This window comes from Triticum urartu, chromosome 2A (genome assembly GCF_056163025.1).
Source record: "Triticum urartu cultivar PI428250 chromosome 2A, HENAU_Tu73, whole genome shotgun sequence".
NCBI lineage: Eukaryota > Viridiplantae > Streptophyta > Magnoliopsida > Poales > Poaceae > Triticum > Triticum urartu.
The window spans coordinates 213,167,558-213,194,447 of NC_141874.1; the positions used below are offsets into that span (position 1 = coordinate 213,167,558).

General features: G+C 46.9%; 2 protein-coding genes and 1 pseudogene across 2 annotated transcripts; 1 reads left to right on the top strand and 2 right to left on the bottom strand.

The window, feature by feature from the left end:
- Window positions 1–437: 437 nt before the first annotated feature.
- On the bottom strand, window positions 438–26,890 carry PRP39-2 (Tetratricopeptide repeat (TPR)-like superfamily protein). The gene is made up of 13 exons (XM_048700089.2): window positions 26,688–26,890; window positions 26,081–26,178; window positions 25,660–25,889; window positions 24,334–24,501; window positions 10,086–10,443; window positions 9,844–9,987; window positions 8,335–8,487; window positions 8,135–8,251; window positions 5,247–5,324; window positions 4,590–4,739; window positions 1,647–3,461; window positions 1,177–1,227; window positions 438–1,048 (listed from the first exon to the last, which is right to left on the bottom strand). The coding sequence occupies exons 1-13, from the start codon at window positions 26,782–26,784 to the stop codon at window positions 965–967; spliced, it is 3,543 nt and encodes a 1,180-aa protein (XP_048556046.1). The 5' UTR covers window positions 26,785–26,890; the 3' UTR covers window positions 438–964.
- Window positions 13,950–15,699, top strand: LOC147984608 (uncharacterized). Its single transcript, XM_087545657.1, has one exon. The coding sequence runs from the start codon at window positions 14,212–14,214 to the stop codon at window positions 15,697–15,699; it is 1,488 nt and encodes a 495-aa protein (XP_087401783.1). The 5' UTR covers window positions 13,950–14,211.
- On the bottom strand, window positions 16,925–24,326 carry LOC147984609 (uncharacterized; annotated as a pseudogene).

Sequence of the window (26,890 nt, forward strand, 5' to 3'; positions counted from 1 at the left end):
TGCCCGACTGTCTATTACACAAGGTTTGCCTGACTCTGGCGATGACGACGACATGACTTCTGGTCGCTCCAGTGTTTGTAGTCGTCGCTAGGTGATCTATAGATTTGGATATAATTTTTACTTCTAGCGTTCTTTGTACTGTCTTGAAAGATAATAAATTGATCGGAAGTTTTTCCCAAAAAAAATTCATGTGTCGGATTGAGGGTCTCAAGAAAAAAAGATTTGCTGCTGTAAGTTTTTTATTCATGGACCGGTAAGAAACAGACAATGTTGGACTAATATATACTCCTACCCACGCGAGCAACTGTTGTCGTCGGGTGTCACTATGCAGATGTTGTCATAACACGCTGATGAACGATTTAATGGATACGTTAACTTTCTTTCCCGTTCAATGCACTGGCATTTGTGCTAGTTCTATCAACATCCACACTTCTGACTTTATAGTGAATCCTCCTACTTTTATTTCTCGCAACATGCATGGAAAATACTACTTATATTCTACAAAAAGTTTACAGCTATATAATAATTAAACACAATCGATCATATTTTGGCCTTTGCTCTCAAAGTTTACAGCTACAAAAAGTTTACAGCTATATAATAATTAAATTTCAGCAGAAACGCTCTCTATGAACCACGGCGAGCTGTCAGTCACAGCTGACATTCCTCATGACTTAAGCTAGTTTTTCATATTTTGGCCTTTGCTCTCGAAGAAGGCACAAAATGCTATAGGATGACACCAACATTCAATGTGTTAGATTGAGCAATCGCAATCACGCGCATTCAAGCTTCTGCACCAGGGGAAAGGGGAAGCTCAGCATCACCACTCAGACACGGCATACTGTTAGGGCATGGAACAGATGAAACGTCCCTTTTCCAAAATGCTTTGATGGATCGAAGTGTCAAATGGTTAGATCAATCACTTGGAATTTCATAGATCCTTGGCTTGGAACCTACATGGATTACTTCAATGACTAGAACGTTGGGACTGTGGAGTCGATGGGTAGGACAACTCAGATTGCTCATCACTCCGCAATTTGGAAACATCACTCTGCGGGAGACAAGTAAATTAGGACCGAGGCAAATTTAAGACCCAAGCAAAGACCTGTGTTGCTTTAAGGACAAAACATGCTTCAAAACTGATTTAAAACATCCAAGTGCGTTGATATTGAATGTCACCTGTGATGCTTCAGATTGTTGACCATGCTCCAGCTGCCTCTTCCTTGCATCCTGAAGAGATACAGAAATGCTCAGAGACGACACAGTTAGCAAATGAAACTTAACATGTTTAAATACCAAGTTCGTTGTGCCACAGTTTCCTCTAGAAGACAATGGCAAATATTCAATATTGATTCTACTGTGTGATGTCACATATCATGAATTACCAAAAATATATGTCCGGAAATAAGGCGAGCTGGATTTTATGACGTGTTGATGTGAGCTTAACGTACAGCAAGAGTGGACACAGAGCTGAACTTGGTATTCACTAGTACTAAAATATCTTCTGTAACATAATGGACAGTAGCCTGAAGTTCTGAATTAGTCACACTGATTTCAAATAGTGTAGGGAACATAATGCAGAGCAACTCAAGTTAACACACCGACTCCTACCCTTCTTTTATCAGAATCAAGTACAGCAGGATAGCTACCTGGTGATTTAGCTCGCCATTCTGATCCTTGAACACTTGTTGGTTTGCTTGCTGTTGCAGGTACTGCTGCATCTGTTGTTGGGCAAACTCTTGCTGCTGCTGCTGCAGAACTACCATCTGCTTCTGTTGTTGATCATAAAGCTGCTGCTGTTGCTGCTGAAAGAGCTCCTGCTGTTGTTCCATGTCTTGTTTCTGCTGCGGCATCTGCGAGAGATACTGTTGCTGCTGCATTAACTGCTGCTGTTGCTGTTGTTGTTGTTGGTACATTTGCTGTTGCTGCTGTATAAAGTACATCTGCTGCTGCTGCTGGAAATAAAGCAGTTGCTGCTGCTGCTGGAACTGCTGGCTTTGATCAATTCCAGATTCTTGTTGCTGATGTTTATTTTGTTCACCTTTAGTATCCCCTGAGTGATACTCACCCTGTGTTTTGTCAGACTGTTGCTGAACTTGTTGTGCATGTTGTTGTTGTTGTTGCTGCTGCTGGACCTGTTGCTGCCAAAGTACCATTTGTTGGTTTAGTTGTTGTACCTGTTGCGTAAAGCTTTGCTGGAGATGCTCGGTTGGAAGCTGCTGCTGTTGCAAACTCTGTATCTGCTGATTATGCTGAGTCTGCAGGTGATACAGCTGTTGCTGGTAATATTGCCACATCTGGGATGCATACCCTTGCATCATTTCCATGTACTGTTGGTTTCCCTGGTTCGGTTGTGCGACGAGGTGAACTTGAGAATGTGGGGATGTATGAACATTCTGAGAAATTGCATAAGCAGGCCCTTGCTGCTGCATCTGCTGCATGTTTTGTCCAGCTAGAAAAAGGTTAATGGATTGGTACGTTTGAGAATTATCCATGTGGTGCTGAAGGGGAGCTTGAGCAGTCACTGCATTGTCAGGAGAAAACTGAGAGCACGTGGTAATTTGTGTTGTTGCCATTTCTGAGCTGGAAGGTTTTGCGCCGACTGACAGATCTTGTGTCTGTGAAGACTGAATATGGTCTTGACTGAGTGCAGAGACTTCCGTACCACATTGAGTTGCTTCTGGATTATCACTAGAGCTCTCTGGCTTTGCATTACTGACAGACACATCATGCTCTGTTTCCAGCTTTACCTGGATTTTCTCAAGTTGCTTATTCTCTAATTCTAAAAATATTGGAGTTGGACCGGACGGACTTCCTTTGAGTAAGCTTGTCCCAGATGATGGTTCAGATCTTGAGCATACTGCTCCTGGATGATGATCAACTGCATTTAGCTCAATGGCCTTAATCTTGTCCTGAACATCAATCTGCTTGGGATCAGCAATTGAATTTGAAGGAGAATCATGATTGCATGATTCAGCTTGAGCGGCTTTCTCACTTACCGAAGCCTGACATATTGTTGTCTGGTCAATTTGCTCGCATACAGTTAAATCATGACTGATATCTTGGTTAGCATGTGAAAACATTTGGCTTTGAATTCCATACTTGTCCAAGCTGTGTTGGCCGTGAGCTGTATCGCCAACCTCCTGTTGCGCATCAACTGTCCCGATGTTCTGCTCATCATCATATCCCTGTCCTCCTGAATTGACAGCATCCATATCCACTTGCGAACCGACTTCTTTATCAACTTGCCAAGAACAAGTTTCACTTTTAGATGACTGTTTTAATGTGATTCTGCCTTCTGGAGAACAGTCATGAGCAACCCTCAGAAATTCAGTTATTCTCCTCTTGTTACAGTCAGTAGTACAGTGCCGCTGTGACAGGTTCCTTGTGTTGTGAGGAAAAAGTTTGCTGTGTCGAGCCCATGCCTTTCTGAGTTCTTGGACACTCCCATAAAGGTCAACAAACTGCAAGCAGGAAACCAGTTGAGCCAGCAATATAACGATGCAGGAGATAACGGACAAGAAAGAATCTAAGTTTCCTCTGTGTGTGGGAAATAAGAACTGTATGCCAGTACTTTTCCTCAGCATGCTAACAAAATAGAACAAATATGAGGCCACTGCTTCAGTTAGTTCAAACCATTACAGCATGACAGCAAAGATTTAACTAAATGTCACACGTGCATGACATAAGAGAATCTGACACAGCTCCCCTGCCATTCATCCTCCATCAAGTGACAATGGAGTTTCAATGTAAGTCTTCCGCCTCCCAGGCCTGCTATCGGCATGAGCATTTTCTCGTCCCTTCTCAGCCACTTCAATGTCTCAATTCTGGATGAATAATTCACCTTCACAATGAAGGCTTGGAGCATACGGCATGCATGGATAGATGATCAGTTGATGATAAGTAAATAAGAGGTCAGACAAATCATCATAGTGATGAACTAGCTGCAGGTAATCAACAAGTATGTTTGAAATGTTTCAGAGCATTTGTTATGTTTCTTTCTAAAAATTGGCTGCATATATGCATTACCAATAATAAAGTGCATTTCTTTCATGATCTTAAGCAAAGAATGTGTCAGAAAAATTTATATCAAACCCCGTTTGACTATTTGTTGTTAATTCACAACGGAATAACAACCATGCTGAAGATAGCCAGGTTGGCCAGACAGCATGGCTGTACGGGGTAACACAGTCCAGGTGTTAAAAGCAGATACCATCGAAATTCAGGGATAGTACTGCCAAATGGATATTATGTTCCAGTGCACTACAATGTATACTGTTTTCTACATTCACATTGAGTGATGCCCACCTGTGACTTAAGATGTAGTGAGACGACTCCAACACAATGTTTACTGAATTCACTTATACTTCAGATTACTGAATCCCATAATATTAAGCGCAGAACAAGAAGAAAGAGATAGAATCTCATTTAGAAATGATTATTCGATCCACTTAGAAAAGTGAATGTAAATGGAGTGTGCACGCCAGTGTGCATTAAACTGCAAGCACGCGAACTGCAAAGGATACACACGCAGACGTACTAAAGAAATGCACAAAAAGATACACAATGCAAACTGCCAGTAACTCTCTAACCTTTAGAAACAACAACGAGATATCTTCACGGTCTTCAAGGCTTAAAGCTGTTGATACGCCAGATCCAGGAATCACGGCATTAGCAATAACAGAATCAAGCAGAGGTATTTCTGTAGATCCTCCGTATGTACTCATGAACTGTATGAATCCCTAGTGGAAGATCACAGAAGGTATTACACAGGTCTCTTTCCAGACAGGAAAGAATAAAAAATGAAACTATGCTCATTAAGAATAAATGGCACTGTCCATGGAATGGGTATGGAGGCTTATCTAATCTAGCCGATGCTATGCATGCTTGTATCTATGCGTTGCAATTTGCTTCTGATGCAGGAATGGGATGGGTGGTGCTTGAAACTGATGCCACTGTCCTCAAGCTGGCGTTGGTAAGCAACGAACATGATTGGTCAAGACATGGTGTCATATTAAGGGATTCAAAGTTTATCCTTCTTACTAGTATTATAGTTTTCAAGGTTGTCTGTTGTAATTGTGGGTGTAATTTATTAGCTGATACCTTAGCTGGTGCTTATATGGACCCAGATGCAACTGATGTTTGGCTTGACTCGGTTCCAAACGTATAAACTAGTATGCTCAGCGGTTTGTCTGTGCCACCAAGTTAATAAAGCCCGCCGTTTTCTAAAGGAAAAAAAAGACATGCACCTTAATCAATGGTTTGCAGGGTGCCTGTTTTATTCCCTTGACAAAGACTTCTTTAGCTTCACCAATGCTATGACTTGCCTGTAGAACATGACATAATCAGCCAAAAATACAAGCAGAAATGTGCTATGTCTAAGCATAACATATGTCAGTCCAAACTAAAAGCAGAAACATCAACTGGCGAATATACACTCTTCTAGTCAGGAGAGCATAACACATGACTAAATTATTTGCTGCATCTTCCGTGACCCTCTAGGCCCAAATATAACTCAAAGCACAGCACTGGCAGGACAGGTGGACATCAATAGCACCCTGCTTACACTTCCGTCCGCTACACCCGGACTGTTCGGGCCAGTCACCCCGGACTGCCCAGACATGCCTGCCTATGCTCAGTAAACGGGCCAAAGGCCCATGTATATGTTTCCCCTTACCCCTTCGTTGTTGGACTATAAATACTCCACCCGCAACTCCTCTCTAGGGTTAGTTAAGAATAGAACTCATTGATAGAGCTTAGCTCATTTACCTCCCCTAGTGGGATTCCTCCATTGTGGAGATGGCTCCTCATGGAGAACAAGGCCACCTTGAGAGGTAAAGACTGCAAGGGTGCAAGACCTCCTTCCCATGTGGAATTCAAGCCCTCCTCATCTTAGGACTTGGGGAAGAACTTCCCACCTTGTTCTTGCTTTTCCTTGGATTTGTAGAAACCACGTTGACAGTGTGGTGTGGATCTATGATTACAAGTGTGTTATGCCTTCAGTTATCCTCTTTTCCTTGTGTTCCTTTATTTTTTGTGTTCTTCACGTTCTTCCTCAAATCCATCTCCATTTCATGAAGATCGGGCCACCCCTAGGGTTCACATTGTATCACCCCAGAGAACCTTGGGTGCTACCAGTTGTGGAGCTATCTTCGTCATGCGCACCGGTGATCCCAAACATAAATCTCTTCACAGTTGAAGCAAAGGCCTTGACGACATTATTCTGCCAACTCAGCTTGGGTGGGGTGCCGAACCTGCCATGGCGGAGTTGGCTCTCGAGTGGTCGGCGGCAGAACAGGTGCAAGTGGTGCTGGCAGGGAAGATATTGGAGTTGAGTTAACTGCAGGAGGATCGGAGGGGCCTTGGTGAAGGAGATGGTGGTTTTGAGGTCAGATGGTCGTTTAAGTTCAACGTCAATGCGAAGACCATTGGACAGCCCTGCCGTGCACAAGAACCGTTATTGGGACGGTATTAATGGCTTATTGTTGTGGCACATGAGTGCTAGAAACTTGCTGCGTAGTCGGCAACCGAGGAAGTGAATGGCAGACACACCAACTCGCACAAGGGATTTGCGCGAAGTGAGGTCCCAAACTGAACGTGGCAAGCCTCCTTCAACTGCTACCATGTCGGTGATGTCAAAATCACACTCAAGCTGTAAGTACCGGAAGTGAGCATCATTGGTGAAGTGGTAGGCTGCAGTCCAGATGCTGTCGGCCTCGTCTGTGCTCGCGCCTATTGAGCCAACCAAGAGGATCGACCGAGCCATCATACGTTGGGAAGTCGAGCTTCTGGAAGTGCGGAACGCCGGAACCCGAACCTAAGCCGAGATGGTGGTCAGGCAAGGGCGGAAGGGAGGCGATGGGCGGGGTGGATCCATAGATTGGTTGTGGAGGGTTCCCGGCCATAACAGCGTATGAAATCGGTTGCAGGTAGAGGCGGCGGCGATCTGCGGCTGCTGCTGGTAAAGCTGCTTATGGTAGGGCTGCTACTGGTAGGTGGGGCAGCAAATTGGGGTGGAATTTGAGCTGTAAGGTGGGGGTGCAAAGTGGCCCAGATTGATGTTTAGGGGCAGCTGCGGCGAGCAAGGAGATGGCTGGAGGTGGTAAAAGGGGGATGGAGCACCGTGGTGGTTGGCAGGAGTCCGCACAGGGTTGTGTTACGACAACAGGTAGGCGGTGGAGGGCAGGAAAGAGGGGGGGGGGGGGGGCAATCTGCCCAACGGGCAGAGGTCCGCCGGCAGCAATTCCCCCGCTGGAGAAGGGGGCACCGGAGGCACTGTTGGCGAGGGGAAGCACCAGGGGTGCGTCGTCGCTGGGGAGGAGGGCCTGGGACCCGGAGGTGGTGTCATGGGCGGCTGCTGCAGCCGTGGAATCTGGTGACGGCGGAGGGCTGGCAGCCGTTGCTCGAGCACCATCAAGCGCTGCACCAGCTCAGCAAGGAGCGGCTGGTCCTCCACTCGTTGGTGTGTGAAGGCCTCCAATTGCCTCGTGATGATCTTCATCTGCTTCACAGCCTCGATCTCAATTTCTTTGCCCGCCATCGTAGATGGTTCTGATACCAAATTGGAAAGATCTACTACTGACATAACCATAATCCCTAATTACTGAAAAGTAAATAAAAGTAGATAATATTCCTCTCTGCTTTACTGAGAGGGGTCGGCCGCTTTATATAGTAGACAAGACTTGACCGACAAGCCGTAAGTCTATTCAAACTCTAATACGATTTCTAAACTCACTGGACTCTTTCCTAACAAACTTGCTTCGTCAATCAGCACTCTAATTAAGGGATAAGACTCTATGTTTGATAGGTTGACCCACATAAATTTTTATGTTTGAACCTAAACATTAGATGCTAGTATAACTCACACTGCAATCCCAATGTGGGACCATCCTACCCTGACAAACCCATATTTACAATTCTAAGACAGATATTACTACTCACAATGATACTGTCTATCCTGATTTAATTTCAGTACACTGCAATTTGAAAAGCATCACAGATAAAGGAACAACCCAAAATCTGCAATTATTTTCAGATAGCACCTGATGCCTGTAAGATGCCTTAGCAGAAAGTATATTGTATACTACAAGATGTACATATCATACTTGATGTCGGTGGAAGGTCCCATATTACCTACCGCATATTTGAATTGCGCAAAATTAGTGTACAGGTCCGGTAGTACTTCAGTGTTCTGCTTTTGCATGGCATCCTGAATTGCATTCTCATATATCTCAGTAGCTGCTTTGGTATTTCCCTACGAACAGTTGAACAGTGTAAATGAATAATATTCTCATGAAGAAGCTAACCAGCACCAATGCACAGAAAACTGGTGTATACCATGCGTTTCTCCATGTTGGCCAGTCTATTAATATTCATGCAGAAATCTGAAGTGGAATTACTGCTTCCTTCAACAAAAAGAGCACGAGCACCTGGTGCATCACCAATTTGCTCTTTGAACATTGAATAGTACATACTGAAAGACGGGACTCCCTGTTTGAATGAAACAAAGAGTAAAAATACAACAGAATCCAGGCTGGTAGCACGGAGCTGCATGTTCTAAAGTACAAACAAGTAACAAAGTTGATGGACAGGCAGTAAACATTTATCACTCCATTTTGAGAATGCATGATTACACCGTTTACCATTCTTTAAATACATAAATGGATGCATATAGAGATTTCATAGGCGGTATTAAAATATATGCCAAGTCACTGAAAATAGATACAGATGCTCTTCAAGTACTAAAATATGTCATTGAGTCAGTGTTAAACCCTTATAATAAAATGATAACGGAAGATTAACTCATTAAATGATGGCTAGTGTCATGTGCACAGTGCACAGTGCGGCAGAACAGTGACAGCAGCAGCACATGGCAGTGGACCTCCAGCCAGCTAGGGCCCATGGAGTTCACGCATCTAGGTAGCAGCAACTGCAATACTAGGGCTGGCTGGGTAGGCTTAGAATAATTTGTTATCTTGATTAGCAAGATATTATGGCTACAGATAAAATCTTATCTTTGATAGCTAGGAAGTGATCTCGTCTTCAGATGGAAAAACTAGATTCAGATATGTGCTATCCATATGTAAAGGCGGCTGTATTATAATTTATTTCTCGAACAGGCAGCAGAGCTGCGTATCTTTGTATTAGAGAAGAAAAGGAAGGGGTAGAGAACCCGAGCACACATGCACACACACTTAGTTGTTAGCGTACATGCCCGCCTGTGAAAAACAGAAAGACAGCCAAAACCCAACCTAACCCCTCCAAACAAGAGCTGTTAGAGCCCTCGAGCCCTAACCATACCCCACAACTGAGCCTCCTCAGCAAGCACCGGAATACTAGTCATGCTCGGTGCTACACCATAGAAGGCAACTGTATTATCAATTTATCATTAAGATTAAGCAAAAAGAAGTAATTAATCCAGTGCACATGAACAGATATGGAAACAGCATAACGGTGACTACTGACTAGGCAATCAAATAAGTGCTGAAAAGTAAAAAGTACAGATTACAAGGCAAAGAAAATGCCTCTGGAGGGAACAGTGAACTTTGAGATGAAAAATCTACAGCACAATGTATGAATTTCCTTTCTATGTAGGCTATAGCTGTTCTAAAAACTTCAGGTTCTTATTTTAAAGGGCTATCTTCCAACGATTTTAGAAACAGCAGAATCAAGGGAATTATGCATGCGTCTGGGAGATGTAACACAAGTGGTTCTGCCGCCTTCGATGTACTTGGCAAAGCAAGTCGATACAGAAGAATATAAGTTCCTTATACAAGCTGCTACTGCTACTAATAATGATAATAATAATAGATGTATCAAACAAAATAGTATTCCAATCGATGATACCTTCACAAAACACGACGAGGCTCGACCAAGAGCATAGTTTGCAATCTCTCTGCCACCTTTGGCATCAACATACTCAGCATAGCGAATCCAAAACTCAGAATAATTAGCGCAGGGGATCAAGCATCTCTCATAAAGTTTTACAGCCTGCAAATGAGAGGCCAAGAGCGAGATATAATCATATGCTAGCACAGACGATGCAGCTAGACTTCTGCACAAAAAAACAAGTACAAGAATAAAAATACCCAATCAAAATCGCCATTCTTCTCAACAAAGTCAAGATACAGGTTCCAGTTTTCAAGTTGGTCATCATCAAGTGGCTTGACATGAAAAAAAGGCCTTTTGATGGATGCCTCAAAGCCACAGATTTCTTTGTCGAGTTCACTGGACCTTTGGTAGAAACGCTCCCCAGCAAATAAGTACTGCTTCAGTACTTCAGGTTTAAGATGCCCACCTTGGTCAAACAAGCGAGCAACTTTAGTCGAGATATACCCTTCCGATTCCTCAGATTCCATCGCTTCAGAAGTATGTAAATTTTCTGATGATATTTCAGCACCGCAATGTGTAACCTCTTGTTCCAATGATGTTACCAACTTCTTAAAACTGGTAGCAAAAATGAAGACGAAAACAAATGAAATGGCATCAGTGAAGACTTCTACAGATCTATTACTCTACTAATTGCAAACCTTTAAAGTTCACACAATAGTCGGAGGAATAGAAAAATTATACTCCCTCCGTTCCATAATGTAGTACATACAGATTTTTTGAAAGGTCAAACTTTGACCAAGTTCATAGAGAGAAGTATTTATATCTACAATACCAAATATATATTAATATGAAAATACATCACACGATGTATCTAATGATACGTGTTTGATATTCTAGATGCACATGTTTTCCTTTATAAACTCGGTCAAAGTTTGTAAAGTTTGACTTCTCAAAAAAATTATAGGCACTACATTGTGGAACGGAGGGAGTATAAGTCACATGTCTAGTGGGACCAAACTATAATGTCCCAGATTAACTCAGGCCCATAGGAGTAGAAAAATATTTGCTGTCGAGTCAGTACAATTGAGTTATAACAGCTCAGATCAATCGTGTACAACACTAGTGTTAAAGGAACTACTTCAACATGCTGCGCTAGATGCCACCCATCTTCTTCCTCCACATGGAGGACCTCTGATTTCATCGTTCTCCGGTACCTACCCTCCGGGAAACGTCGTAGAAACCATCCTCCACCAAGTTAGGGCAAGGATGTCGATCTCCTCAGGTAATGCATTGTTTTCTCCTCTCAATTTTGAATCCCTGTTGCGTTAATTCGTAGTTTATAGATAGGACTTGCGATATTCTACAGGATAGATCCTTTTAGAGCAACTCCAATGCGCCAACCCAAATGGACGGCAATTTTGTCCGTTTGGGTCGGCCCGGCGGACACCCATGTCTGCTTTCGCGTTTGCGTCGGCGCTTGCGCCCAACGCTGGCCCGACCCATTTTTTAGGTCGCGCGATAAAAATACCGCAAACATTTTGGAAAATAAAAACATTAATGCCGGACTTGACGAGAGTCCACGAGTCCACTTTTACATTAATTAAAACATAAAATAAAACTAAAAAACTACGAGGAGGCGTGCTGCCCTAGGTGTCCTCGTCGTCGTCGACGGGGGGCGGTGAGGTCGATGGCGTCGGCGCCAGGCCAGCCTAGGGGAACGTTGTCGCCCAGGCTGTAGCGACGTCATCCGCCGCTGGCTGTACCACTGCTGGCAAGGCGCTCCTCCGCGTCGCGCTCCAGCTGCTCGAGGTACTCGCCCTCGCGGTGCTCCTCGGCGAGCCTTTGCTACCGCCATTGCTCGAGGTAGAGCTGCTCCTGCGCCGGCGTCGCCCCAAGCCAGATGGGTGGCACGCTGACCCACTCGCGCACCACCCCGTTCCATGAGTAGCTCTCCAGCTTGATGGGGGTCGGCGCCGCCTCGGCCTTGACGGGGGACGGCGGCCTCAATGGCGGCACGATGCAGTCGCCCGAAGCGAAGAGCGCCATGCCTCCGCCATGCGTGCTTGGTACGCCGCCTCTTCCTCCGCCGCCTTGCGCCGCTCGTCCTCCTCGCTTTCCTGGAGGGCAGCCGCCAGCGCCGCCTGGTAGGCGGCCTCCGCCTCCTGGTCCTCGTCACGCACGACAAGGGGCGGCGGCGGGGAGCCATGCCGCACGTCGCGGACGCCACGCCTCCTAGCCTCCTCGTGCTCGAACGCGAACCAGACCTCCCAAGCGGGAGAGTCGGTTGCGTAGGCGGGGTCGCGACGCTGCTCCGGCGTGCATTGGGCCATCACTTTTGTCTGCGTCGACCCAAACGAACGGTGGCAGACCAAATGGGTCGCCCCATTGGAGTTGCTCTTAGGCCACAAAATCTTCATACTTTGCAATGAGAGATGATTTGGGTGCTCCAGCATAGCCGGGGCCAACTCCCTCTACCCGGATTCGTCAAGGAAAAGGCAGCTGTTTTAGCTACCCTAGAGCTCCAGGCATGGGAACTCGGAATTCCAAGGCACCAGGATCTCCGAATTTATACCGGATCTCCTGGGTGTCACGAGAGCACCTCCATTTATTTTAAGCAGCCTCTTTTGGCTTCCGCTGACGGCCTAGAGATCACCACCCCCTCCATTTATCATATACTATTGTATCCCATGCTTTTCATAGGTTCAGATGGCCATGTTGGGGATGCTAGGGCAAAGAATCACAAGGGCAACAGTGAGCAGTTCTTTGTGAGGAAAACTCATGGTTCGTTGGAGGAAGGACATGGGTCTGGGAGTACTCGTCGTGCTCCTAGGACAAAGTGGCTTGCCGGTCATCGCACTCCAATCTATGTTGAGCCAAATGATGATGAGGTTGTGAACTATGCCCCTGATGAGGTTTGCATCTTATGATCATTCAAACGGAAAGATTTATCAGAGTGCACGGAGCTCAACTTATAACTCTTTAGAACCATTATTGATCAATATCATAATATTGTGGTTAAATTAAACTAAGCATATTGTACATCTTGCCCCTAATGAGGCTTTTGGTGTTAATGGCATATTGTGGTTAAATTAAACTATGTTTCGAGTGGTTACACAGGACCTTTCAAAATGAAAGATAAAGTTGGCCAGCAACCCCATAAGCAAAAAGGATAAAAGAAGACAACACGTCAATTTTCTACCGCCGTTTCTTGTTTTTGAGTCGTATGTATGTCGTACTATAAAGAGAGGATACGCCATGGATCTAGGTATGGGAATCAACAAACCAAAAGCAAGCCAAAAACACCCACATCCTATGAAAGAGAGCCCTAAAATGTTGAGTGTTTCCCCTCAAGTGAGCCTCGGACCATCCGGGTGGTCTGTAAGCCAAACACATAAAACTTATGTTGAGGTTTGAAACCTCCAAGGTCTCCGGGAGCCTCCAAGTTCTTCAACCCTCAAAGTGGTCCCTACCTGCCTCCGACCGAATATAGATGAGTTACGTTTTCGCTCAGATGCACCTCGAAGGCCCCCCGGACCCTCCAAGCTTACCAGACTAGCAGCATAACCGGCAAAATTAGGGATAGCCTACAAAAGGCATCTTTTTCCCCACGAAGAAGGTGACAACTTTCACTCACTCTCCACCATTGTTAAACGCCTCAAAAGCTTGAGGTATCCCTCCCTAGCCCTTCATTGCACCTACACTTTCAGGGAGAGCAAGAGGACATCCCGATCTAAAACTCCAGCAAAGCAAAAATCGAGTTTGTTGACTCCTCACGAGATCCTTCATGAATCCTGTTACTTTTGGGTTTGTGGGGAATCCTAGACGGTTGGTGTTTCTTGGGAACTTCCAAGTAGTGTGGTTGTGCCCCAAGCTCGTATGCGAGGGTTTGGAGCTCGCCCCAAGAGCTACCCCTAGTGAGAGGGTACTTGGGCATTTGTTTACCGAGGTACTAGGAGGCTTGGGTGAGACATTCGTTGTCGTGGGAGCATTTGTTGTCTCCCACCTCTCCAACGGAGATTAGCACTCTCTCAAGGGTGTGAACTACGGATTACATCTTCGTCTCCATCACTTCCGGTTGTAGAACAGAGATCGCAAACTACCTTGTATGGAATCGAAGTACACCCAATGCAGCATATGTTCTTGCTGAGACAAATATTGTGCCCCATACGGGATACATTTCCTGTTAGACTGTATTTGTACTGTATTGTAACTCATGTACACACCCTAGAGTATAGGATCTGTAACGATCGCCCAAGGCCTGCGTGCCGACTCTCTTGAGCACGCCTCCCTCTTCTCTCGTGTATAAGTTGTACTCTATAACCAGATCAATGCAAGGGACCAGTGATAATCTGTCCAACTTGGTATCAGACACCAGCCGCCTCCATGGCTACCGAATCCTCCACCTCCGCCGCCACCTCGTCGGGCTCTTTCTCTTCTTCGGCGCTGAGCGCCCCCACCGCCCCGGCCACCACGGCAGCGACCTCCCCGCCGTTCGTCTTCGACACAAACCCTTCGCTCTTCAGCGGCTCTTCCACCTCTTCGGGCTCCAAATTCGCCCCCATCTTCTCCTCTGGCGCTCCTACCCCCTCCACGCCGCCTGCTCCAACCCCCAGCGATTCCATCTATCACGATCACATCACCAACCACATCAAATTTCTCCTTAATCCTGCTGATCACAACTACCACAAGTGGAAGACCGTCTTCCTCATGGTCCTCGTTCGCTACGGCATCACCTACCTCATCGAGCATCCACCACCACCCAATGCCACCCTCCAATACCTCGAGCTGAACGCCCATATCACCCTGTGGATCTATGCCACTCTCTCCGACATCATGTGTGACCACGTCGGCGGCGCCACCACCACATATGCTCTCTGGCACAAGATCCAGGCCTTCTTCCTTGCAAACTGCGACGCTCGGTTCATGATCCTTAATCGCCAGTATCGCAACCTCAAGCAGGGCAATCTTTCCTTGTCTGACTACGCCCGCCGCATGAAACTCCTCACCGATGCCCTCGCGGATATCAATCATGCCATCACCGAGGTGGATCTCACCACTCAGTTTCTCCATGGCTTGGACAAACGCCTCGACACCATCCGCGTCGTCCTCGGCGATCAGGGTCTCCCCTTCGACACCGTCCTCTCCCGCGTCGTCCTGGCTAAGGAGTCCCAGGTGCAGCGCGCGGCTGAGGAGAGCGCCTCCGCCTTTGCTCTGCCTGGCGGTGGTTCCTCGGGCGGCAGCTCCAGCGGCGGTGGCCGTCCGAGCCACGATCGCCCCACGGATCGCTCCAACGACGGCGCTCCTGGCGCCCCTCCCCCGCCGGCTCCCGCCCTTGGTCGCGGGGTGACCGTCCTGGCGAAGGCGGTGACCGTGGCCGCGAGCACGGCCGCGGCCGTGGCCGTGAACGCAACGACAACGGGGGTCGCGGCCAGCATCAGCAGGTACCGCTCTCCCCGTACACCGGCTACTTCGCACCGTATGGGATGGCGATCCCGTCTCCGCGCTCCGGCTAGGTCCCTCCCAACGCCGCCGGCGTGCTCGGGCAGCACCCAAGCCTACCCGGTCTACCCGCCGCCGCCGACGCCACCAGCCCCGTTCTACCCGGCCGCGCCTCCGTCGTGGGATCACCTCGCCATGCTCAACACCGCCTACATCAACGGCGGCTACCCTGCTCCCCCAGCGCCCGAATGGTACCTTGGCAGCGGTGCTTCCTCCCACGTGACAGGCAATCCAGGTATCCTCACCTCGTCAAGTTCTTCTTTAAAGCAGCATCTTGCTTCTAGTATTCTTGTTGGTAACGGGCAACATCTTCCCATCACTGCTTCCGGTTCCACAACCCTACCCCCTCACAGATATTCTTGTTTCCCCTAATGTCGTCACTAGCTTAATTTCTGTTCGACGCTTTACCAAAGACAATGCATGCTCCATTGAATTTTACACATGTGGTTTTCTTGTGAAGGATCTTCGCACTCGGAAGGTGCTCAGGATCTCCGTTAGCAATGGCGACCTATATCCCTTTGTTGGCACCAACGCGGCTCGGGCACGCACTCTTCACCACCTCTACACCGGACTTGTGGCATCGCCGCCTCGGCCATCCTAGCGCGCACACTCTTTCTTCCTTAGCCAAAGATTTCTTTAGTGATTGTAATAAGGATGCTCATACCCCATGTAATGCATGTCAACTTGGCAGCCAGCCACGTCTTCCTTTCCCCTCTTCCTTTAGTAAGACTTTTGCACCTTTTGATTTAATACATTGCGATTTGTGGACATCTCTTGTTATAAGCTTTTCTGGTTTCCAATATTACTTGGTCATCCTCGACGATTTCACCCATTACTCATGGACTTTCCCTATGTGCAATAAATCTGACACGTCTTCCATCCTACAACGCTTCTTTACGTTTGTCCACATCCAATTTCATGTCATCATCAAAGCCATGCAATGTGACAATGGAGGCGAATTCATCAACACCTCTCTTCGTGCCTTTTTCTCCTCCAACGGTATTGCCTATCGCTTCTCCTGCCCACACACTTCCCCACAGAATGGCAAGGCCGAACGCCTTCTCTGCACCACAAATGATATTGTGCGCACTCTTTTACTACAAGCCCATCTTCCTCCCCCGTTCTGGGTCGAAGCCCTTCACACGGCCACCTATCTCCTCAACCGCCGGCCTTCTCGTGCCATTAACAACACACCACACTTCTCTATGGCACACACCCCACCTATGACCATCTTTGTGTTTTCGGCCGCCTATGCTTTCCGAACACTTCCGCCACCATGCAACACAAATTGTCGCCTCGTTCCGTTCGTTGTGTGTTCCTTGGCTATCCTTTAGAACACAAAGGCTATCAGTGTTTTGACTTGGAGTCCCGCCGCGTCATCATCTCACGCCACGTCATCTTTGACGAGCAGCAATTCCCGTACACACCGCCAGCCTCTCGCCCCCCATGTAGTACGTCCACACCGGATCCCCCGCCCCCACCCCCACCGAATCTCTCGGATCCACCACCCCCACCTGCGCCCTCGGATCCCCCGCCCCACCTATCGCTTGCCCGCACTCCCCCGACGCTGGGCCCAGCGCCTCCACTACCCCGACAGCGTCCACCGGATCCCCTCCCATCGGCTCACGCGGATCCCCACGCGCATCCCCCTCGCCTGCCGCGCCCACTTCGCCTGGCTCCCACCAATCCAGTGGACCCTCGGCTCCCGCGCCTGCCCCCTCTGCCACCGCATCATCCTCGCAGTCTGTTCCGATCGGCTCTGGTTCTTCTGCCGCCCGGCCCACCGCATCCCCCTCCACTTCCGAGCCCACCACTCCTAGCCCGCCATGCCTGCCATGCAATGCGCTCCCGATAGAGCCACCCAGAAACTCACACCGCATGTCCACCCGTGCCAAATCTGGCTATTGCATGCCTAGACGCCTCTTCCTCAGTACCAACACCACTTCTACCATGTCCCCTCTTCCCGCCACATATAAGTCCGCCCTCAAAGACCCCAATTGGCAACAAGCTATGCAAGATGAATATTCTGCTTTAATGAAAAACTTTACTTGGTCTTTGGTGCCTAAGCCTGCAGGTGTGAACATCGTCACGGGCAAGTGGATCTTTCATCACAAGTTTAATGCGGATGGCTCTCTCGCTCACTACAAAGCTCGCTGGGTGGTTCGTGGGTTCACTCAGCAAGAAGGTGTGGATTATGAGGAGACTTTCAGTCCAGTGGTCAAACCATCTACCATTCGTGTCATTCTCAGCCTCGCCACCTCTCAGTCGTGGCCTATCCATCAACTAGACGTCAAGAATGCTTTCCTCCATGGCACTCTCGACGAAACAGTGTATTGCTCTCAGCCAGCTGGGTTTGTGGATTCCTCTCGTCCGGATCACGTGTGTTTACTCCACAAGTCTCTCTATGGGTTGAAGCAGGCACCACGGCAATGGTTCCTTCGCTTTCAGCGGTTCCTGCACTCTCTCTCTCTCGGGTTCACTGCTGCTCGAAGTGACACCTCCTTATTCATCCTTCATCGGGGGACGAGCATTGCCTATCTCCCTGTGTACGTTGATGACATCATTCTCACCGCCAACTCCACCCAAACCCTTCACACCATCATTACAGCCCTCAAGTCCGAGTTCTCCATGTCCGATCTAGGTGACCACCATTTTTTGGGCATCAATGTCACACCCAATGCCTCGGGCTTGTTCCTCTGTCAACAACAGTACGCACTAGAGATCCTTGACCGTGCCAAAATGCTCAACTACAAACCTGTCTCCACGCCCATCGACACTAGCTCCAAATTGTCTGCCACTGCCGGTCACCTCCTCTCCAAACCCACTCATTACCGCAGCCTCGCCGACGCTCTCCAATACCTAACCCTCACCCAGCCAGACATCTCCTACATCGTCCAACAAGTATGCTTATTCATGCATGCGCCTCGGGACAGCCACATGCAGCTGATCAAGCGCATACTGCGTTACTTGCAAGGTACATCTCACTATGGGCTCCAATTCTACAAGTCTTCCTCCCACGATCTTGTTGCATACACCGATGCCGATTGGGCCGGTTGCCCCGACACCCGCAAGTCCACCTCTGGGTTCCGTGTCTTCCTCAGATCCAACTTGGTCTCCTGGTCTTCTAAGAGGCAGCCCACCATTTCTCGTTCAAGCGTTGAGGCCGAGTACCGTGGTATGGCCAACTGCGTCGCCGAGTCCTGTTGGTTACGTCAGCTCCTGCATGAACTGCGTTGTCCTCCTCGCCGTGCCACCGTGGTCTACTGTGACAACATCAGTGCCTCCTACCTCGCCAGCAACCCGGTGCAACATCAATGCACTAAGCATATCGAGATTGACCTACATTTCGTGCGTGATCGGGTCTCTCTTGGCGAAGCACGCATCTTGCATGTCCCGTCCTCCTCACAGTCCGCTGATCTGTTTACAAAAGGATTGTCGTCTCAAGTGTATCACGAGTTTCGCTCCAGCCTGAACGTCCTTCCGGACGGAGTTCCGGTTGCGTGGGGGTGTTAGACTATATTTGTACTGTACTGTAACTCATGTACACACCCTAGATTTTAGGATCTGTAACGATTGCCCAAGGCCTGCGTGCCGACTCTCTCGGGCCGCCTCCCTCTTCTCTCGTGTATAAGTTGTACTCTGTAACCAGATCAATGCAAGGGACCAGTGATAATCTCTCCAACTTTTCCAGTTATCTGCGTACATTTGTTTTCCCCATGCTATGACACTAAGGTTGTTGGTTGGCATCATTGGTAGATGAATGCATTGGAGTTGGAAAAGGTCATTAACATGAGTAAATCTGAACGGTTAGGACCTGGTCCCACTAGATAGATCGCCAAATTATCGATAGATTCTTCAAAATTAAACAAATCAACAATTTCTGATCTGCAACTAAGGTTTTGTCTCAATCTCTAGGGTGGATCCACAACATTGAGTTTGTAGAGATAAAGTCCATGTTGCGCTCTAGTCTAGGCCTTCGTAAAGAAATCCGCCAACTGCAATTCGTAAAGCACATACTGAATAGCAATAACATGATCATGCACACCAACGCGCACAAAAGAAGCATCAACACCTACTCCCTTCGTCCAATGAAGAGTGTACGTTTGGGTTTAAAATTTGTCCACAAGAGAGTGTACTTCTATCTTCCCAATGCACTTTAAAGTATTTTCTCTCATCCCACGGTAATCAAGACCAATAGCATTCTATACATAGTCTTCTTAATTTCTACATGCACTTAGCTCATTGGAGGTTGGGTAATTAAAGAGGAGAGAGATGGTGGCTTGCAGCTTCCCAATGCATTTTTTACTCCACTCCTTACTTTGTCCTAAAATTTCTAGATGTACACTTTTCACCGGATGGAGGGAGTATATGCTTAGTTTGAAGTAACCACCGTAACCAAGTCACCTCTGAAGCACATGTACTGTCGGACAAGAGTGTAGTAGGTGTAGTAACAAACACACCAAACTCCTGAAGTAACCACCGTAACTAAGTTGCCTCTGCCGCCACAAGAGCCATAGCTCCAACTCAGCCTCTGCACTCGAACGGGACACTTCACTCCTTACTTTGTCCTAAAATTTCTAGATGTACACTTTTCACCGGATGGAGGGAGTATATGCTTAGTTTGAAGTAACCACCGTAACCAAGTCACCTCTGAAGCACATGTACTGTCGGACAAGAGTGTAGTAGGTGTAGTAACAAACACACCAAACTCCTGAAGTAACCACCGTAACTAAGTTGCCTCTGCCGCCACAAGAGCCATAGCTCCAACTCAGCCTCTGCACTCGAACGGGACACTTCAGTCCGTTTCTTCATCTTCCCGACAACATAGGAACCACCAAGAAGAACACAGTAAGCAGAAAGTGAACGGCGATCCAAAGGATCACTAGCCCACATGGCATCCAAATAGGCCTGAAGCTGTAATGAACTGGAGCGGGGGAAGAGAAGACAGTGAGAGATCGCGCCACGAAGATATCATAGAACACGAAGAATGTGACTATAATGGACCGAAGTAGGAGTGAAAACAAACTGACTCAAGATATGGACATGATAGGATATATCCGGATGAGTGACAGCTAGATAGATAAGGCTCCCAGCAAGATGATGATAACGCATAGGATCAAACAAGGGATCACCATCAAAAGCACGGAGGTGAACATTGAGCTCCATGGGAGTCTCAACAGTGCGCTCATCAGTAAGAGTAGCACAAGCAAGAAGATCATGGATATACTTCTCATGGGAAGTAAAGAAGCCATCAGAGGTAGAGGAAACCTCAATCCCAAGAAAGTAACGAAGAGGGCGAAGACCACACATAAGAATCTGCTCACTAAGACGTGCCTTAACAAAGGCAATGTACTCAGGGTCGTCACCGGTGATGATCATGTCATCAACATATAGAAGCGGAAGAGTCCAACCACGAGGAGAAAGGTGGACAAACAACGCAGGATCATGAGTGCTCGCCAAAAAACCAGCAACAGTCACCACAGAGGTGAAATGCTCAAACCATGTACGAGGGGCTTGCTTTAAGGCCATAGAGAGAGTGACAAAGATGGCATACCATGCCATCAGGAACAGAATACCCGAGTGGTGGTTGCATGTAAACCTCCTCATGCAACTCACCATTAAGAAAAGCATTCTTAACATCAAGATGAGAGACAGACCAATGGCGGAAAGAGGCCACAACAAGAAGTGTGCGAGCAGTGGTCATATGGGTCATAGAAGCAGAAGTCTCATTGTAATCGCGACCATGCTCCTACTGAGTCACGAGCCACAAGACGAACTTTGTAGCGCTCAAGAGAACCATCAGAGCGAGTCTTGACCTTGTAGACCCACTTACAAGTGATGGGACGAACACGGGGAGGAAGAGAAACAAGATTCCACATGCTCGTGCTCTCAAGGGCAGCAATCTCCTCCGCCATGGCAAGCTCACTTCAGGATGAACAACAGCATCATGATAAGAAGTCAGCTCAAGAAAAGCAGTGCCAACGCTAGAAAAATCATAGCGGTCAATAGGCGAAAGCGCGCGAGCACATAAGCAATAAGTAGGTTGAGACGAGGAAGATGGCACATCAGTAGACGCATCCACAACACATGGACAATGAGTATAATACTGACGAGAAGATGAAAGAATACGAGGAATCACCGGGACAGGCTCTGGTGATGGAGATGGGGAAGCCACTGGGGATTAAGGTGCAAAACCCTATGACAAGTGAGGTGAGGAAACCATAGGAGATGACGGCATCGGATCTGCAACAGTCGGAGGAGCAAGAGCGGTTGGACGGATGGAGAAAGGCGCAACATGAGTAATAGGAGTGTCGAGAAAAGTGAGGAAAGAGATATCTTCCACTAAAAAGATCGAGGAAGATGAATGCGGGTAGAAGGGATGGGAATCATCAAGTCACATCCCAAGAAATACGCATCCAACAGACAATCCCAACAATGATAGCCCTTATGCTCCAGGGGCTGGCGCCCTGGCGCCAAGGAGAGCATCAGTGTGACGATCTTGAACAAAACAGGAGCCAAAGTCGAGAACGACCCTACAAACAGAGTCAACAATCTAACCACCAAAAATGAGTTGCATGGTAAGTCGAGGAACATGAGCAACATCACGAACATGAAAAGACAAAGTGCTAAGAATGCCTCCGCCATTTAATCGAAAGGGAGGTACCATCAGCAGTAAGAACATGAACAGGAGAATCGAGAGGTCGAATAGAGGACATAGTAGATGGTGGTTCATGAGTCATATGAAAAGATGCTCCATTATCAAGAATCCATGGAGATTTACCTGCCTATGTAGAAGGTGGTCTCACAATGCCAGAAGAGTCAGTAGCAGAACCAACAGAACATGTCGATGGAGAACCGAAAGATGCAGATAGCAGGCATCGAAGTCGCGTAATCTCCTACTCAGTCAGGGGCTCAACTACTCAACTGAAGAGGTCGAAGTAGATGCACCCGGCAATGGAGAGCCAGAGGCAATCAACAGGCCGCAAAGTCGCACAATCTCATGCTCAGTGAAGGACACGGCTGAAATAGTCAACATAGCAGCACCAACAGAGGAGCAGCCACCACCACCCGTGGAAGCCGCTAGATGAGGCTGTGTAGCATGACCAATATCGTCTGCAGAAGCCGGTTGAGAAGACGATGTCGCATCCAAACAAGCACCAGGCGCCAAGGGAAGGCGGGTGCGAGGTGTAGTCGATGGAGCGATATACAACAACATTGTCGGTGAAAGTTGAGAGGAGTCAGTGTAGAACGGCAATCACCATGTGCGATCGTGCGAGGAGTGGCAATCACCACAACCTACAGAGGGCAGCAAAGGGGATGACGTCACATGTGGATGAGCATCAAGCACCGATGAAAGGCGCGTGTGCGAGATGGGATCAAGAACATCATCAAGAGTTCGCGGGCAGCGAGGTAGATGCATACCCGACGAAAACATTGTGCCTGTTTTTTAATACTATTTTTACTCCCGTTCCTCTGGATCGAAGAACAGTGATGCATCGGGAGATGCAGTCAGCCACAGGAAGGAAATCAAAGGCCCAATGGGCGGTAGGCAGCGGGAGGGCCTTTCGGCGGCCACGGTGGAAGACGGAGCCAGAGGGCAGGCGGACGTGAAGATCGCAACAGGGAGCAGCAGCCATAATCGATCCACCTGCCTGCTTAGTACAATTAGTATACATGAGCAGCATCAAGAATCGATCAACCAGCTTGCCTGCTTAGTACAAGTAGTATACGTGCATGTCTCTGTGAGTGACAGGCCGGAAGGAAAAGACCTGAGGTTGACCTTGACATTGAGCGGGCGGGCCCAACCCATCCACAAGTGGGCGTCGCTATGCGCGGGAATCGGCGTTGACCCAGAAGAACAATCAGCCACAACACGTCATGGTAGATGCAGGCGTGCATGGACGCGCGGGGGGGGGGGGAGCAACTACCAGCCAGAGGAGAAGGAAGGTGGCGGGGTGGGATTGGATCTGTACGAATTGCGCATGTGAAAAAAATTGCCTAGGCTCTAATACCATGTTAGGAAATATGCACCTTGTATTTCCTGGGAGGGGGGGTGTGGTAAATATGCAAGAAACCCCTCATACAACAGGGAAAATATACAGGCTATACATGGAACACAATATAACTCTTAACATTAAACAGGTAGCTTTTGAAATTTAACTACCAGCCAACGCTATCTAACCTTATTGGACAATGTAAGTTAATGTTATCTACAATATCTAAAGCTAGCCCCAGTACTAGGAATTCTCTCCCTTCTCCTTGAGCCACAACATCAAAATTAATTTAGCTGTTGGATATACTAGATCAGTCTACAATAGCCATCCAATCTACACGTTGAGAGCAGCTCCACCAGGCACATGCAGTAACTGATGCATGCATGCAGTAACTCACGCCTAGAGTGTGTTTTAATCCGGAGAGAAAACAGACGCATGCATGCAGCTCACACTCCTGTGCTCCATGGAAGAAAGCCGACATATGTGCACATTTTGCTTAGATATGAAACCAAATTAGCTTGCTACAAGATGAATCGTAAAGACACTAGCTAGGTTGATTAGTTCACGCAGTTTTTGTTTTATACAAATTTTTGTAGCAGCGCGCCGTGCATTCGTCTATTTGTCTTCAAAAATATATATTGAATCAGCCTATTTGAGCAAGAAAACTCTTCCATGATACTAGCCCAATTGGCAAACCTGATAAAGCAAACCTACAACAAATATACAATCCAATGACCCAAATATCTACAGCGATGCAAAAAAAGCAAAAATCGCCTAGTAAGGTCATATGCTAGTGCTGCGTTTGACAAAAGAACCAAATTAACCCTAAATCTAACCTCTGGAAGAGCAAAATATACTCCCTTAACATGCTCAACGACTTATTGACAGTTACATGATTTATTCAGGCAGTCGTGTTAGAATTCAACGAGCAAATGTTCCACTGAGCATAAAACCAGAGTCATTGGCAATGAAAAAAGTAGTGTAGTGAGGGAATGAAGAGACTATGATGTACCTCCCATAATACTTGTACAGCTTCTTTGTGGGAAATTTCAACATGTTAATATAAATGGTAGCAAGCTGAATCAGCTGCTTCTGAGAATTCTCGAACTCTATGTACTTATCCCAAAGGTGATAACACAAGTAATCCTTTCCAACAAGAGACATAGCCCTCTCAAATAAGCTGTCAAAAAAGCCATAGCAAAAATTAGTGATGGCACAACAGCAACATAACAACAACAAAATCATGAGCTGACCTGGTACAAAAAGGACCAAAGGGGTATCAAACGGATTAAAGGATGTTTATTCAACAATATTGTGCATCTATAACTTGCTGCAAGAGATATCGATATTATATTCTATGCATCTATAACTTGCTGCAAGAGATATCAATATTATATTCTAACACATTACAGTATACTCTTTCCATTTAACAGTATATTTTAATTTCATTGGGTAACATTGTTTCACATACTAATCCAAGCACAAACATTATACCATGAAATTTTAACCTTCAATCAATCAGACAGATAGAGAGATGAGTAATTTAAGCATCTTGTTTAAGAAGGTCAAAATTTCAACATTGTTTTATTTCCCCGGTTCTTTACTTCCGCAGTCCTCGTGCTCAGGAATCAAGATTTCCCCAATCAATACATAACAAACATGATGCTCCATCCATCCATTTTTACAAGGTCTAAGTTTTGAATCTTATACCAAGGCAATAGCCCAAAAGTTGAAGCAAATTAGGCAGCCAACCAAATTGCAGTAAGTGGCTGCGCATGCAAACTCCATTTAGTGCATAGGCCCACACTTTCCCCTCTATTAATTCCTCCATCCATTTATTTAGTGCTAATCCCTCGTATGCATGTGCATCACTATTGGTAAGGACTGTTTGCATGCATGCACAACCTTAAATACCGATGGAAAAGGCCAGGCGTGGTGTGCTACATAGTAATGGCCACGCGCGACGCGAGGCCAATTCGGCCTAGTATTTTTGGAAAAACTGATTTTGGGGTTAGGCCTTGTAAAAATGGATGGGGGGAGTACAAATTATAGAAGTCTACACTACATGGAAAACATGACTGGTCTATTTTCTAGTAATTGATCAATCTGTATTCTATCTCCACCTAATGTTATAATTTAAACAACATGAAATGCATGCATGATTGCTGGTCCATGAAGTACTGTCGGTTTGAAACCTTTAAATAGCCTGAGATCCTAAAAACATACAGGCGAATGCACTGTGAGAAAATTTGTTTATACAAAGAAAAGAAGGGAAAGGATCCAGAGAGATTTGGTTCTGGAGAAAAGAAGGGACAGGTTACATCTGTGTCTTCTTTACCTTCTAACAAGGGCAGGGTCTTCATACGCACTCATAGCAAATCCACAGTAACTGACCCAAAGATCAGTACAATGAGGTACTGCTTGGACGGCTTGTTCATAAACCCCCACCACATCATCATATGTACATAACCTTGCTTTATGAGCTGCGTATTTAATCCAGTAGCCGTGGCACAAAGGAAATTCCAATAAGAAGGTATCGTAGACCAAGCTAATAACCCTTATGTCATTCTGGAAGAACGCAAACATCAGTAACCAGATGCTGCTTAAAATACATTGGTCTGGCATGCAAAAGTGTTGAAATTTGAAAAGAAACGTTTTCCCTTTTGTTTGTGAGGTTATATGATAATGAATAGGAAAGGTGATGCGTCGTGGTTCTAAACTACTAAAAACTAATTAGAACAAGATAAAAAATCACTTACAACAGAAGTTTCCTCTGCAGAACTTATCAATGATACCCACGTATCAAAATCACTCGTATTTCCATCAATCAATAAATGAAGTCTGCTCTTGAAAACATCTGTGTAGAATGATGAAAGAACAAGTCATATCCTGGGTATAATTGAAATGCAAATCCACCATCAACTATCTGAACTGATATAACTCAAAGCTACATCCCGCATGTAAGAAAACCCCAACTACTAATTACAGAGCTCAAAGTGGTGACGCGCAAGCATCCCAGTGCCTTCGAGGTTCTCTCTGACATTTTTAAACGGGACAAATTACCAGCCAAAAGGAACAAAATGGCAGTGCAATATAACGAAATGAAGAGCCTGCCACTCCCTAGAAAGAGGTTTGGTACCAAATCCCCACCATTCCTAGGTCTGGATGCTCAGCGTTAGCATAGCTGATAGCTAGCACCGCTAAAAATTGGACAAATTTATCAAAACAAAACTGAGTTTAGCACGGAGCTGGTGCTCTGAAGAGCCTCATATTTGACAGATATCCGCATCAATTTAACAAATCGCATTCCTTCAAATAGATAATTAGGTAATCCCACGGATGTATGTACAGACGGGCTGTGCTCACCGAGCTGCGACGCAGAGGGCTCCAACCCCAAGGCCACGAGCGCGGCTGCAGCCTCCGGCTCCGCCTCCATGTCCACCGTCCCCGGCGGCCCTAGCATGCCGTCCTGGAGCTTTTGCGGGGTTGCGCGGTCGGAACCTCAGAGGGCGGCGTCTGGTTGGGTTCAGGTACCGAGTCTGTACTGTAGCACTTGCGAACCACTCTTG

Coding starts and splice junctions, on each gene's coding strand:
- PRP39-2 (XM_048700089.2), bottom strand. CDS start 26,784: ATGCTAGGGCCGCCGGGGACGGTGGACATGGAGGCGGAGCCGGAGGCT. Junction 10,444..24,333: donor CTGTACAAGTATTATGGGAG/GTACATCATAGT, acceptor TTTTGCTACCAG/TTTTAAGAAGTTGGTAACAT. Junction 4,740..5,246: donor CCTGCAAACCATTGATTAAG/GTGCATGTCTTT, acceptor ATCTTCCACTAG/GGATTCATACAGTTCATGAG.
- LOC147984608 (XM_087545657.1), top strand. CDS start 14,212: ATGGCTACCGAATCCTCCACCTCCGCCGCCACCTCGTCGGGCTCTTTC.